Genomic DNA, 16,936 nt, shown 5'->3' with positions numbered 1-16,936 from the left:
GCTTGTGTGTGTGAGTGTGTGTGTGTGTGTGTTTGTGGTATATCCAACATATGGGTAAACATGATCAATATGCAAGGAAACAATACAACTGCAAACTTCTAAAGCCAAAATTTTTTTTTTAAAAGAATTCCACTTTAGAGTACCATCAAAATGTAATAGAAATTATTTTTACAAGAGCTAAATTCCAATGGACATGCTTTTAAAACAAAGTATTTCCAATCAGTATCTCCTCCTGGGAATATTCGTCTATTCTGATATAAGCCATTGGGCCAAGCTTTCCTAAATTGTGGTCTCTGATGGGAGAAAGAAAACTTGCAGTATATTGGTGATCATTCCTGTAATAACACATTTGAAACACTCAATTATGTGACAGTGTCTTCACACAAAACACTTTGTGTTCTGTAAGTTGGGTGGGAGAACTAGACCAAGCCTGTGAGATCTGTGTCAGCCCCATCAGTGTGTTCCAGTGGGAAACTTCCCAGTAATGTGTACTGCAAGGATGAGGGATCAAGCACAGCTAAATTCTGAAAAATTTAGTATCTAAGGGAAAATACTGACTCCTTCATACCAAAACATACTAGATGGTGTGTTTAATACAGAATATTACAGACATAATAATAAAAGGTCAGTGGAGAGCAGAGATAGAATTGAGTTAGAATCCTTTCTTTAGTATATATGAGTGCTTGCTCTATGAAGAACTCATAACAGCAAAGAACAGTCTTTTCATGAAATGATGCTAATACATTTGGGAGTCCTTATAGACACATAGGGTGGGAAACATAATCTTTTTTAATAATATATCCTTTATTATACTCAAATAGGAAATATTAATCCAAGAAAATGTATAATTAAACTGTGCTGAAATGCCTAACTTTTGTTGGCAAAGGAAAAAAATAAGTACTCAAAGACAAACCATGAAATCAAAGAATATATTTGCAATACATGAAACCAAAAAAGAGGTTACATTAAAAATTTCCAGCACTTATAACCAACATAGGACTTGTATCAAAAACAATTTCAAGCAGCACTGGAATTGAATGACACAGATCAATTACAAGAACATCCACATAATAGATTAAGAAAGTCACTGATTCCCCACAGAGATTGTAAATGTGTTATTTTTTTCTGCTATTTGGATAAAAGAAAGTCACCTTGGAGTAAATGGTAAGCTCTACTTGAAATAAATAATTTTATAAAGAATACAGTAGATATTTTAAAATATAGACAAAAAAGTATCTGTAATTTTTTCACCCATACAGATCAATACTCTGTCATCATTGTTTCATTATTGTATCATCCACTTATGAATATACTTGAACATATATGCATAAATAATATTCTTGACATACAAATTAAAGGTTTTTATTTGCATACGGTATTACTATAAACTATTATAAATATTGCAGTAATGAAGATGGTTATTCTCTTTGGAAGTATAATATATAGAACTTGAATCACATCACACACAGATGAACATCATTGTTCTCTTTAAATCAGTCTACTTTTGTACAACATATGTTGTAAAATATGCAAACAACAACAAACAATCTTAAAATGCTTTTTATTGTTGTTCATAGCAAAGTTAATCATTTCTTTATTTTCTAAAATATTGTTCTTTCTGCTCCTTGGCTATGTTTACCAATGTAAAATAGCAAATGAAAAATATGTAACTATTTTTTTAATTCGCATTCATATTAATCATCTGAGGTCATCTAAGGTCATCTATGGTGTTAGTGTTTTAAAAGAGACTATGCAAAACAGAAAATAGTAGATAATAAATTTTTTTATTATTTTATTACAATGTTGTTCACAGACCTTTTTGGTAATAGGTAATAATTAGTAAAATGGGTTTTTATGAAGTTGTATAATCAAGCAATCAATCATTACAGAGCTGAACCTCGAGGTAGATATCAAAGTAGTCATGTGTTTTGAAATTTGCTTTGTTGTTTATTTATCTTTAAAGAAACTGAAGGAGATTCCCATAGGGAGAGATGTATAGGAAGTGTGCTGGATTTAAGTTAAAAATGATGTCATTTCATATATACATCTACCCCTTTAAGTGAATATTTTAGGAAGAGTACATTACTGCCACCTAGAATTATAATAGGGTTATATGCATCTACCTTTTGTTGCCTGGTCATGCGGGTCCAATAAGAAAAATCAGTAAATCCTATAAGATGTAAAGTCTCAATTGGAACCATGCCAGCTTATTTAGTTATCATGAAGATTTATTAGAATTAAGAATTTAATGCAAGTTTTGAAAAGAAAAGCAAATATCAAGAACACAATGATTTTAATGTCCTGAGTAAATACATTTTAAGAACCTTAGAAAAAAAGCCCTGATTCTTTATATCTCTAAAAGTCACATTCACACATGCGTATATATACACATATACATGTGTAACACTCCAAGTACCTATACACATATAGCGCTTCATATATTGGAAAAGATATGTACAATTATTTGATTGGTTGATTCAAACATTAATGGGCAAATTTCTCAGGATAGTTGAGTTTTTAGCCACTTTTTCTAAAACAAAATTATACATGAAGTCACTTCAATTTTCTGGTTTTATTCCTCATGTGAATAATGAATATGAAGAATATAATAATTATAAAAATACATTAACTCCAGAAGTCGTTGAATTCATGTGACTATCAGTAAACGAGGACTGACTAGTAAATGTGGTAAGATCAACAGTAACTTTCACATGAGAAATGTGTGGAGCCCAGGGCCCTTCTCACAGCATCCTTGACCTCCTTGTTTCGCAAACTGTAAATCAGTGGGTTTAACATAGGAATCACCAGTGTATAGAACACAGAAACCACCTTCTCCTGCTCCACAGAATACTGGGAGCTTGGCTGAATGTAACTGAAACTCAGGGTTCCGTAGAATATGGTCACAGCAGTCAGGTGAGAGGCACAGGTGGAGAAAGCTTTCTTCCTGCCTGAGGCAGAGTGGATTTTCAGAATAGCGACGGCGATGAATATGTAGGAAATAATCACAATCAAGAACGTGCCCATGGCAATGATTCCAGAGAAGGTTAAAAGCAAAAACTCATTCATAGATGTATCGGAACATGACAGCTTCAGCAGAGGGGGAACATCACAGAAGAAGTGGCTCACAACATTGGGTCCACAAAAGGAGAGTCTTCCCAGGCTAACGGTGTGTGTCAACGAGTTAACCATGCCACCCGCGAAGGACCCAGCCACCAGCACGACACACTTTCTCCTGGACACGGCTACGTTGTAAAGCAAAGGGTTGGCAATGGCCACATAGCGGTCGTAAGCCATCGCTGAAAGCAGGAAACCTTCCGTGGTGATGAACACCCCAAAAAACAAGTGCTGCACTATGCAGGCAGGGAAAGAAATGGATTCCCTCTCGACCAAGAAGCTGATCAGCATTTTTGGAGCAATGACGGATGAATAGCAGGCGTCCACAAATGAAAGGCAGCTAAGGAAGAAGTACATGGGTGTGTGGAGCTTTGGTGTGATTCGGATTAAGAAGATCATACCCAGATTCCCCACCACGGTGATGGAATAGATCACCAGGAACAGCACAAATAGCACAACTTTGAGTTCAGCACGATCTGTCAAGCCCAGAAGAATAAACTCAGTAACGACCGAAACATTCTCTTCCGCCATCTGTTCATTCCTTTTCCTAAAATCTGAGGTGAAAAAGATAGGTGGATCACAATGGATGAGGAGAAGCTGATATTTATGAAAAATCAAATTGTAATATGGATGGGCCTGTGTCCTTGGATAAATAAACATATTTATGCCAAGTCCAAATATTTTTCAAGTATTAGGAACTTGACTACACTCTTGTTTTGTGTGCTAGTTGTGATTTTTCTCTTAAAGAAATAAGTCAGAAACACCATCTAGGCTCTCAAAGATTTCAGCTGGTCTTTAAAGTTTCTGCCTCTGTAGGAAGGTGACACTCCCCAGAGGGGCATTGATGGTGGTTGCAAGTTGCAAAATTCAGTCAAAGCTTTCTGCTTAATATTCATTTTTTAAAGATCTATTTACTTATTTGAAAGGCAGTTAGAAAAAGGTGGAGGGAGGGATGGGGGGATGGAGGAGGAGAGAGAGAGAGAGAGAGATCTTCCCTGTACTAGTTCACTCTTCCCATCATCCAGGGTTAGCCCAGCTTGAAACCAAGAGCCTCGAACTCCTCCCAAGTCTCACACGTGGGTTTCAGGTGCCCAGATACTTGGGTCGCCTTCTGCTGCTTTCCCAAACACATTAGCAGGGAGATGGATTGGAAGTGGAGCAGCCAGGACTTGAACCAGTGCCTTTACTGGATGCCAGTGCCTCAGGTGGCAGGTTAACCTCTTCTGCCACACACTATCCCCCTTATATGCATTTTGAATATAAAAGGGGTAAATATCAAAATTTTAAATCTAAAATTTTAAATTTTAGTTAACCCATGAGTGTTTTATGATGCAACAAGAAAACTGGGGGACACCATGCAACAGGGGGCTTGCCCTCCTGATACACCGTAAAGAGCATAAATCCATTGCCTCTTCTGAAGTGTCATGATCATTATAAAGAGAAAAATTCTGTGCATTCACTCTACTCTAAGACTCAGAGCACAAAATCCTACACCTCTTTTGTAATACTATAGTAGGAAACTATTATAATTTATTTGATGATTTAAATAAAAAGTATATATTCATTTTTGGTATTGTTATATGGCATAACTGATTCTTTTTATAATATATAGCTTTCAATGTTTTAATTATTTGTATAAATGTGTATCTGTTGTGTTTTATATATATATATATATATATATATACACCTGTGAAAAGTAAAATTTCAAATGTGGATAAATACTATCAGCTATTGGTCTTGAATATATTTTCATATAAATCATAATGGTAAATATATATGTATGATTATAATGATTTATATTATATATAATGGTTTATGTAACATATATATATATATATATATATATATATACACATATATGACCATAATGGTTTTGCAAAGTTTACTTATTTGAAGCTTTTTGTTTTCAGGATTGTGCATTTATTATGAAAGTCTTATTCAATGTCAACAGGATGTCACAACTTCAAAATAAATGCAGACATTGCAATCTCAATGCAAACAACCACATGCAATGCTAGTCATTTAAAAAGTAATTCCAATCACCCCCAAAAGCAAGCTTTTACAATTGTCAAATTACCATAATAGAATAGAGAATTCCCTGTCTTCCTTTCTCTTGTTCATTCAGATTTAATTAAGATAACATATTATTTTAGAGATAATGAGATAAAGCAATGATGAAATTTGAATTATCTTCATAAATTACATTAATTGATTTTCCTTTTATATTTCAGCAGCCACACAAGTAAAGAGGTTGGAACTAGTCCAACCTGGAATTAAAAAATATTTAACCTTAGATTAAAAATATCGCTGTCCTTTAATTTGACTCTGTACCTTTGAGGATTTCATATCTGTTATCTCAGCCTTGTCTGATTATACCTACATAATAGTATTTCTAAATAGAAAGCAATAAACACTTCATGTGAAATGTTAACTAATGCTTTAGGTCTATAACAGCTATTCAGATTATATAGATATAAAAGGCAGATAAAGTATGTAATAAATTAGAAAAAGATAGATGCTATGTGAGATTTTACTTTGATGGGTGCTGGTGTGGCTATGTATACATCAAGCAGATTATTTTAGTCTACCAATTCAATTTCCACAACTGAATTAATTAAGTAGAAAAGTAAATGTGTACTCTTCAATTTTCTATGACAAAGGATTAGTCTGTAGTTTTCAGGATTTCTTTTTTTTTATTTTAAAATAACTTTTATTTGCAGTATGTGCATACAAAAATATTTCTCACGTAACGTGAACTATATATCTTATAAATCTTTTATTGTAACAAAAGTCAGCAATTTGATTTTCTCAATATTGTAAATAGAGCAGAGGGTGCATATTTTGAAGGTATGTAAAATACTTTTATTTCTATAATAATTGGAAAAAAATCCTATAGAAGCCACTTTCGGATTACTAGTGCATCAGATAATGAGAAAGTAGCATTTACACATAAATGATCCCAGGCTGAAAAACAATATATTACTCATCACACAAATTATGATCATTATAATTTTGAAATGGAGGAAGTAATGACACTAACATACATTAATATAAAGTAATCCCACATATAACCTAAAATATACTACTTTTACTCAATTTTCAATAATATCCCTACATTCAAATTTAAATTAGTCCTCTCTTTATACAAATATACTTTAAAATGCTAATGTCTAGTTTCAAGGCTAGGAAGAATTTACCAATAAAATTTCTTCAGTTATCATTTATCAAATATCTTAAGGTGGTTAAAAACTCAAAACTGGAGGCTGGTGTTGTGGCCTAGCAGTAAAGCTGCCGCCTGCAGTGCCGACGTCCCATACAGGCAATGATTTGTGTTCTGCCTACTCCACGTCTTATCAAGCTCTCTGCTAATGTGCCTGGGAAAGCAGTAGAGGATGGCCAAGTAGTTGCGCCCCTGCACCCATGGGAAAACCTGGAAGAGGGTCCTGGCCTCTGACTTAGGGTCAGCCCAGCTCCAGATGTTGTGGCCAATTGGAAGTGAAGCAGCAGATGGAAGATTTCCTCTCTCTTTCTCTCTCAACTATGCCTTTTAAATACAAAATTTTAAAAATAAAGCAAAACTGAGAAAATACAACAGTTTTCAAATGGCTCAGGTTTGCTAATGTTTGTTGACAACAAACATCAATGGAAACTAAAAATTGATGGAATATATATAAGGAAATGTATGATTTTATGCTTAAATGTTGGAAGAAACAATATAAACAAGTCACAATTAAGCAGAAGTGAATAAGTGGAGAAAAGGACAAACACTGCAAAGTTCTGGGGCATCATTAAAAATTGCTGAATTTAACTGTCCAAAGAGTTTTTTATGTAATCTGATAGACCAGAACTTCTCAAATATTTTGAGAAACTCTTTACACTTAAAAACGTTGACCACACGAATGTCTTTAGTTGAGTAGGATAATTTAGGTTTACCATCTCCATGGTAGAAATGAAAACTAAAAAATTTTTTAAAATGAAACATGAAAAAATGATCAAGATCACTAGCAATCAGAGAAATGCAAATCAAAACCACAATGAGGTTTCACCTCACCCCGGTGAGAATGGCTCACATTCAGAAATCTACCAACAATAGATGCTGGAGAGGATGTGGGGAAAAAGAGACACTAACCCACTGTTGGTGGGAATGCAAACTGGTTAAGCCACTATGGAAGTCAGTCTGGAGATTCCTCAGAAACCTGAACCTGAACCCTACCATACAACCCAGCCATCCCACTCCTTGGAATTTACCCAAAGGAAATTAATTTGGCTAATAAAAAAGCCATCTGCACATTAATGATTATTGCAGCTCAATTCACAATAGCTAAGACCTGGAACCAACCCAAATGCCCATCAATAGTAGACTGGATAAAGAAATTATGGGACATGTACTCCATAGAATACTATACAGAAGTAAGGAACAATGAAACCCAGTCATTTGCAACAAGATGGAGGAATCTGGAAAACATCATGCTGAGTGAATTAAGCCAGTCCCAAAGACACAAATATCATTTGTTTTCCCTGATCGGCGACAACTGAGCACCAAAGGGGAAACCTGTTGAAGTGAAATGGACACTATAAGAAACAATGACCTGATCAGCTCTTGTCCTGACTCTAGATGTACAATGTAATACTTTATCCTTTTTAGTATTTTTGTTGTTGTTGTTGTTGTTCTAGTACTAGTGGTTGAACTCTGTAATTAACACGCAATTATTCTTAGGTGTTTAAATTTTAACTGAAAAGTGATCCCTGTTAAATTTAAGAGTGGGAAACAGAGAGGGAGGAGATGTACAATTTGGGGCATGCTCATTCTGACTTGCCCCAAATGGTGGAGTTAGAAATGTGCCAGGGGATTCCAATGCAATCCCATCAAGGTGGCATGTACCAATGCCATCTCACTAGTCCAAGTGATCATCTTCAGTTCACATTCGATGGCTCTGATAGGTCTAAGAATCAAAGGGATCACACAAACAAGACAAGTGTCTGCTAATACTAACTGATAGAATCAAAAAGGAGAGAAAGATCCAACATGGAAGTGGGATACACAGCAGACTCATAGAATGGCAGACGTCCTAAACAACACTCTGGCTCAGAATCAGCCCTTAAGGCATTTGGATCTGGCTGAAGAGCCCATGAGAGTATTGTAGGCATGGAAAGCCAAGATACCATTGAAAAGAAAAAAAAAAAAAAAAAAAGAAGAAGAAGAAGACCTAAATGAAAGATCTCTGTGAGTGAGATCCCAGTGGAAAGAATGGGACCATCAAAGAAGAAGGTACCTTTCTCTGAAGGGAGGAGAGAACTTCCACTTTGACTATGACCCTATCGGAATAAGATCAAAGTCAGCGAACTCTAAAGGCTTCCATAGCCCTGGCAACTCGTGACTAGAGCCTAGGGAGATTACTGACGCCATGAACAGGAGTGTCAAATTGTTAAGTCAGCAACAGGAGTCACTGTGTACTTACATCCCATGTGGGATCTGTCCTTAATGTGTTGTCCAATGTGCAGTGATGCTATAACTAATACTGAAACAGTATTTTCACACTTTGTGTTTCTGCATGGGTACAAACTGATGAGATCTTTACTAATTATATACTGAATCGATCTTCTGTATATAAAGATAATTGGAAATGAAAAAAAAAACGGTGTTAAATTGGAAATGGCATAGAAAATTAATTATTTTTTTAAAAAAATATTATGTAGGATCTCTGTCTTTAATGTGCTGTACACTGTTATTTAATGCTATAACTAGTATTCCAACAGTATTTTTTTTTTCCACTTTGTGTTGCTATATGGGGGCAAACTGTTGAAATCGTTACCTAATATATACTAAACTGATCTTCTGTATATAAAGAGAATTGAAAATGAATCATGATGTGATTGGAAGGGGAGAGGGAGCGGGAAAGGGGAGGGTTGTGGGTGGGAGGGAAGTTTTGGGAGGGGGAAGCCATTGTAACCCATAAGCTGTACTTTGGAAATTTATATTCATTAAATAAAAGTTTAATTTAAAAAAAGGAATAAAGAAGAAAAAAAAGTAGTAAGGGAGAAAAGGAAAAACAGGAGCAGAATGATAAGAAAAAATAGGAAGCGTATGAAAATTTATCTTAGCAGGACACGTTTACGCTACATTTACACTACATTTTAATATAGTAAGGAAGAGCAATGGACAAGCAATGGAAGTACTCACATTTGACGTTGTTATGTCTATTGAACAAATATTTATCACTGCAATTGATAGTAATTAAGTGTAAGGTTCCTATTATTTTAACAAGCTCATGCTTAAAGTATTATGTGTTCAAATATTAAAAATGACATGAAAGTGAAATAGCATGGCTAATTATTTCCATTTTATGCTGAACTATTTACTTTTTTCATTGAAAGAATGAGCAGAGTTCAGCTATTCAGACTTATGTTTAGTGTAGGCATGTTCTCAAAAATGAACAAAGATTATGACCCCAAGGAAAACAAAGAGCCATATCTGATGCAAATATTAGAATTCATGCTGTAACTGAAAATGAAAGTTTTGGAAAATTTGCTGTTTCAGATCCTCAGTGATTAAAAACTTTATATTAGTGACTATAACTGTTAGTTCTATATTGAAGTACATCAATATGTGGATGAAATGCATAAATTAAATAATATCTAATAAATATTTTTAAAAATTTTTAGTTTTCAGGAGTTCTTACATACTGTGTAAACGTGAGTAGATTATTTACTATAGTGTAAAAGTCTCTTCAACAAATTGTGTTAAACCTCGACATTCAAAACTGAGAATCAGTGCACTCTCTCTTGAGTGTCCTGTAAAACACAGTAACCAGTAACTTCATGCTTATATTGAAATATGAATTTAAATCAGCTACAATCTATTTGAATTTAAAATTTCAGTTTTTTGACTAATCCCAATCCAGGTACTCAATACAAATATGAAACTATTGGCTGCCATTTTGAGTAACATAGATAATGGTACTTATCCATCACTGTATAAATTTTAATTATTTAGAGCTATTGTCTAATCCTCTGCCTTGATCTTTCTTGTATATCAAGCAAATAGTATATTGGAAAGAATGGTTTACTAGTGCAAGTATTTTTAATTCCAAGCATAATAAAAGACACAAAAGTTTCCAATTGGAAATCAGAAATTCAAAGATATTATTTATGCTAGAGTATAATCAATCTATGCTAAATTTAATAAGACATCATAAATTATAGCATATGGAATTACATTAAATGAATCCTAATATTCTTTTTTTAAATTTTTATTTATTTATTTGAAAGCATTACAGAGAGAGGGAGAGGTAGAGAGGTCTTCCATACCCTGGTTGATTCCCCCAAATGGCTGCAATTGCCAAAGTTGGGCCGATCTGAAGCCAGGAGCTTCTTCTGGGTATCCCATAGGATGTAGGGGCCTAAAGACATTGGCCATCTCTGCTGCTTTCCTAGCCATTAGCAGGGAGCTGGATTGGAAGTGGAGCAGCTGAAACTCCACCCAGTGCCAGCATTGGATGCCAGCGCCACAGGCAGAGTCTTAACCTACTAAGCCACAGTGCCAGCGCCAACGTTAATATTTTTAATATATGTATATTTCTATGAGCTAAAGCAAATGTAACTTTTCTACTTAAGTTACTAAATATGAGCTAATTAAAATAAATTAAACCATTTTTGCAAAATACTCTAAACTTACCAAAGATGATATTTTGCCATTTCAAATTTAGAAAAGTCATGCTTGTCTTAGTGATTTCTCACCCTTTACCAAAAAGGTTTCAGTTGATGATAACATGATATGTATTTATCCAGTATATCTAGAGTACATACCTAAAATAACTCTAGATAAAATAATTAAAGTAATCATTAATTGAGACACATCAATCACATGAAAAAAAATAAAGACTTTACATATTTATTTTCTCTCTAATAGGGCAAATTTAGAGAACTAGACATGCATTTGTATATAACATCAGCGTCTTATAAGCACTATCACGTGCTTAAGTATTTGGAAGCAGTAAGTGAACCCTTAGGAAGCGTTCTTTGTCTTAAGGGACTTTGGAATTTCCCATGACTCCTGTAGATCCCTAAAGTATATAATTAACTAAAATACTATAAAGATTTGAAAATAATCAAGCAAAATATGGGGGGGATTTTTTAATTCTGCAAAATATTGCAGAAGCAATAGATGATAATAATCAAATCAGTCAAACGTGCACTAAGTGATCAATGTTTAGATGTTAATAGACTCCTTACCAAATATACCTTTCCACAGATGTGCAAGATAAGAAATCTGACAAATACTATTCTTATGAAAACCCTCAGAAGCACCACACAAACGTACATACACACACACTTGCTCACACACACGGTACTTAAGCAAATTTCTGATGTTTGCGTTAAGTATCTCCCTGTTGAGTTGCCAATCCATGTATTTCCTGCCTAATATATGGAATGAGTTTGAACAATACTACAAGAAATGTGACTTAGACCTAAGGTTTATATCCACCACATTAATATTTACCCACGTGTGCTATACCCTGGGCATTATTATATTGCACAGTAGAGACAAAAGGGCAATCAGAAATGACTAAAGATTAATTGTTAGACAGGTATGAAAATTAACACAGTCTGGAGCCTAACGTGGCTTCAAATATACATTAAAAATGACAGGAAAAGGAGGATAATCAATGGAGTAAAATAAGGGGTGCTCAAAATTTAATAAGAAATTACTACATGCTTCTGGCAGCAGTTGTCACTTTCTGTAGCTGGGATTTTGTATTTTTTAATTAAACTTTTATTTAATGAATATAAATTTCCAAAGTACAGCTTATGGGTTACAATGGCTTCCCCCTCCCAAAACTTCCCTCCCTCCCATAACCCTCCCCTCTCCCGCTCCCTCTCCCCTTCCATTTGCATCAAGATTCATTTTCAATTCTCTTTATATACAGAAGATCAATTTAGTATAAAGATTTCAACAGTTTGCACCCACATAGAAACACAAAGTGAAAAAAAAAATACTGTTGGGATTTTGTATTTTAATAACTCTGCTGATGGAATCTACAGGTGTATGTCATAGGTGATATATGTTTTCATAAATTTGACAACTGGCAGCCAGGCTATGGTTTGTTAGAGAAAGGATTCCTTTCCTGTGCTTGATGTGAGATGGTGGTGACACACAAGGAGAACACAATAGCTGTTCAGATGAGGACACAAAATCCAATCAAGAAGGGCTGAGGTGTTTGGACCACATAGAGCCGACTACTTTCATGTAGAGACAAAGATAGGAAATGTTATAATCAGCTTGGAGTCTGTTGGGGCTTTGGATGGCCCCTAAGCTGCTCATATTACAATGATATCCCATAAGGTCTTGCTAACCACAACTATCAGAAAAAGAAAAAGCGACAAGAACTGGCAGATGAAATCCATAAATTGACATAGGAATGGGATACATTCAAGCTCTAGCAAACTCCAGAATTATAGAATATTTATGGCATTCAATGGTAATAGCAGAAGGGAAAAGACACTTCATCAGAGCAACTAAATCACTAAGCCAGTTTCTTACAGATTATATCTCAATACTAAACTTTAAAAGAGTTAAGCCAATTTTCAAGTAAATAAACCACCTACCAAAAAATTAAACAATTCAATATTGTTTAAACAAATGATTGAAAAATCCTGAGTCTCAATGGCAATATTCTTGCAATATCCAGCTACCAAAGAAATATTTATTTGTTAAGTTGAAGAATCAGGAGAATAGTATCCATAACTACAAGAAAAACCATGTATCTTGAGGCCATTGTTGTGATATAGTGGATTAAGCCACCACATGAAATTCAGACATCCCTTAAGACTGCTGGTTCAAGTCCCAGCTGCTCCTCTTCCATTCTAGCTCACTGTTGCTGCACCAGCAAAAGCAGCAAATGAAAGCCCAGGTAAGGACCCAAGGAGGCCCTGTCACCCACAGGGGAGCCCTGAGTCGAGTTCCTGGAGCCTAGCTTTAGGCTGGCCAAGTCTTGGCCAATGTGGCCATTTGGGGAGTGAACCAATGGATGGAAGATCTCTCTCCCTCTCTCTCTGTAACTCACTGCCTTTCAAGTAAATAAATCTTTTTTTTTTCATTTCTTTTTTTTAACTTTTATTTATTGAATATAAATTTCCAAAGTACAGCTTATGGATTACAATGGCTTCCCCCCCCATAACTTCCCTCCTACCCACAACCCTCCCCTTTCCCGCTCCCTCTCCCCTTCCATTCACATCAAGATTCATTTTCAATTCTCTTTATATACAGAAGATCAGTTTAGTATATATTAAGTAAAGATTTCAACAGTTTGCCCCCACATAGCAACACAAAGTGAAAAAATACTGTTGGAGTACTAGTTATAGCATTAAATAACAGTGTACATCACATTAAAGACAGTGATCCTACATGATATTTTTTTAAAAATTAATTTTCTATGCAAATAAATCTTGTAAAAACAAAAAGAAAAATCACTTATCAGAAAAACATTAATCATAGTAGAGATGATGGAAGTAGTAGACAAGGACAATATAACAGTTACACACATTTGCAAGGATTTAAAAGTAAACATGAATATTAAAAAGAGAAACAGACATTAAAATAGGGAAACTGGGGGCAGTTGTGGTGGTGTGCTGGGTTAAGCTGCAGCCTATGGAAAGGGGCATTCCATACGAGTGATGGTTCTCAGCAGAAAGAAGCCCTTTTTATCTGCCATATCTGCTTCTTTCTTTCTTTATATTTATCTTTGTTCTGTAGCTCTGACTTTCCAAAAAATAAATGGATCTTCAAAATTGTGTGGAAACTGCATAATTAAGGCTGAGCATTACATCTGTGATAAACATTCCATTGATCATTTCATAAAGCAGAATTGACATTTCAGAAAAGAAATTTAAAAAGACAGTGAATTTGAACTCAATACAATAAACAACATCCATATTTAAGTATTAGGGAAAGAAAAAAAAAGAATTTCCTGAAATATCATTGACATTGGAGCCAGCACCGTGGTGTAGCAAGATAAGCTGCCAGCCTCCCGTAATAAAGTGCCAGATCAAGCCCCAGCTGTAGCATTTCGAGCCAGCTCCCTGCTTGTGCTCCAGGGTGGCAGTGGAAGATGGTCCAAGTACTTGGTACCCTGTCACCTGTGTGGGAGATACAGATGGACATCTGTTCTGATTTTGGCCTGTCACAGCCCTTCTTCCTTGCAGTCATTTGGGAAGTAAACCAGCAGATGGAAGATCTCTTTATATTTGTGTGCCTCTGTCACTCTGCCTTTTAAAAAATAAATAATATTTTTTTAAAAAAAATTATTGGCATAATACTTATACATGTGTAGCTGATAAAATGTGATGTTCTAATCCATGTATACATGATGTATTAATCAAACCAGGTTAAATAGTATATCCATCAGTCTAAATATTTATCATTTACTTGTTGTGAAAATATTTTAAAATGTTTTTTTCAGCTATTTGAATTATACCATGTGTTACTATTTGCTAAAATCACCCCATTACTCAACAGGATTCAGAGGATTTTTAAAATTTATTTAATTAATTTTTTTGACAGGCAGAGTTAGACAGTGAGAGATAGAGACAGAGAGAAAGATCTTCCTTTTTCCGTTGGTTCACCCCCGAAGTGGCCGCCACAGCCAGCGCTGCGCCAATCCAAAGCCAGGAGCCAGGTGCTTCCTCCTGGTCTCCTATGCGGTTGCAGGGCCCAAGCACCTGGGCCATCCTTCACTGCCTTCCCGGGCCACAGCAGAGAGCTGGACTGGAAGAGGAGCAACCGGGACAGAATCTGGCCCCCCAACCAGGACTAGAACCCGGGGTGCCTGTGCCACTGGCGGAGGATTAGCCTAGTGAGCCGCGGCGCTGGCCTGAGAGGATTTTTTAAAAATATGAATATGAGTTGATTATATTCCCATTTCAGTGTTTCTGGTTGATCCCTTTTGCTCACAAGATAAAATTTCAATTCCCTAGCATGAAAAACAAGACTCTTCACGTTCTGGTCACTTTGTCTCTCTAGCATCATCTCCAATCCAGTGCCATCTCTTCTCACCCCCACAGTTATCATACTCACTACTGCACATGCACAATGCATAGATGCATCAAAATATTCCATAAATCATGAGTAATGTGTACAATTTTTAATATCAGCTAAAAGTAAAGAAAAAGAAAAAGTGTGAGGAAGCATAGAATATTTTTAAAAGAAGTTTCTATGTGACATTCAAGGATGTAATTTTTTTGAAATTTCAAATACCTATTGAAAATATGTCACACACAATAAGACAAAATAAGTAATCATGATGAACTCAGACTTTTTGTTGAAATAATGAGAGCCAAAAGACAACATCATAACCTGTTTAAAATCCTATAAATATGTCAAAATATAATTCCATGCCATGCATACCCATGTAGTTTAAAACTAAAAGGAAAGATATGATTTCTTATTTTGTTTCTTTTTTCTTTTTTTTTAAACTTTTATTTAATGAATATAAATTTCCAAAGAACAGCTTATGGATTACAATGGCTTCCCCCCCATAAATTCCCTCCCATCCACAACCCTCCCCTTTCCCGCTCCCTCTCCCCTTCCATTCACATCAAGTTTCATTTTCAATTCTCTTTATATACAGAAGATCAGTTTAGTATATATTAAGTAAAGATTTCAACAGTTTGCCCTCACATAGCAATACAAAGTGAAACATACTGTTGGAGTACTAGTTATAGCATTAAATCACAATGTACAGCACATTAAGGACAGAGATCCTACATGATATTTTTTTTAAGAATTGATTAATTTTCTATGTAATTTCCAATTTAACACCAAGGTTTTTTTTTCATTTTCAATTATCTTTATATACAGAAGATCGATTCAGTATACACAAAGTAAAGATTTCATCAGTTTGCACCCACACAGAAACTCAAGGTGTAACAATACTGTTTCAGTACTAGTTATAGCATTACTTCACATTGGACAACACATTAAGGACAGATCCCACATGAGACGTAAGTACACAGGGACTCCTGTTGTTGATTTAACAATTTGACACTCTTGTTTATGGCGTCAGTAATCTCCCTAGGCTCTAGTCATGAGTTGCCAAGGCACACAATTATTCTTAGGTGTTTAAATTTTAACTGAAAAGTGATCCCTGTTAAATTTAAGAGTGGGAAAGAGAGAGGGAGGAGATGTACAATTTGGGGCATGCTCAATCTGACTTGCCCCAAATGGTGGAGTTAGAAATGTGCCAGGGGATTCCAATACAATCCCATCAAGGTGGCATGTACCAATGCCATCTCACTAGTCCAAGTGATCATCTTCAGTTCACATTCGATGGCTCTGATAGGTCTAAGAGTCAAAGGGATCACACAAACAAGACTAGTGTCTGCTAATACTAACTGATAGAACCAAAAAGGGAGAGAACTATCCAACATGGGAAGTGGGAGACACAGTAGACTCATAGAATGGCAGACGTCGTAAATAACACTCTGGCCTCAGAATCAACCCTTAAGGCATTCGGATCTGGCTCAAGAGCCCATGAGAGTATTGTAGGCATGGAAAGCGAAGACACTCTGGCAAAACAAAACAAAACAAAACAAAACACCTAAATGAAGGATCTCTGTGAGTGAGATCCCAGTGGAAAGAACGGGGCCATCAAAGAATGAGGTGCCTTTCTCTGAAGGGAGGAGAGAACTTCCACTTTGACTATGACCCTGTCAGAATAAGATTGTTTTGTTTCTTGCAATGGTTAGAAAACCTATGAGACAAATCATCCTGCACGATATCCTGGGACCACAAGGTGGAAATCAAAACCAGGCAAATAGCAAATAC

At 35.5% G+C, this 16,936-nt stretch overlaps 1 protein-coding gene across 1 annotated transcript; it reads right to left on the bottom strand.

Annotated features, from left to right (window-relative positions):
- Positions 1–2,694: 2,694 nt before the first annotated feature.
- LOC133763638 (olfactory receptor 5J3) lies at positions 2,695–3,654 on the bottom strand. The gene has a single exon (XM_062197436.1). The coding sequence runs from the start codon at positions 3,643–3,645 to the stop codon at positions 2,695–2,697; it is 951 nt and encodes a 316-aa protein (XP_062053420.1). The 5' UTR covers positions 3,646–3,654.
- Positions 3,655–16,936: the final 13,282 nt, after the last annotated feature.

This window comes from Lepus europaeus, chromosome 7, assembly GCF_033115175.1.
Source record: "Lepus europaeus isolate LE1 chromosome 7, mLepTim1.pri, whole genome shotgun sequence".
NCBI classification, from domain to species: domain Eukaryota; kingdom Metazoa; phylum Chordata; class Mammalia; order Lagomorpha; family Leporidae; genus Lepus; species Lepus europaeus.
Note: the sequence above shows the minus strand (reverse complement) of the source record. Positions and strands in the feature narration are given on the sequence as shown.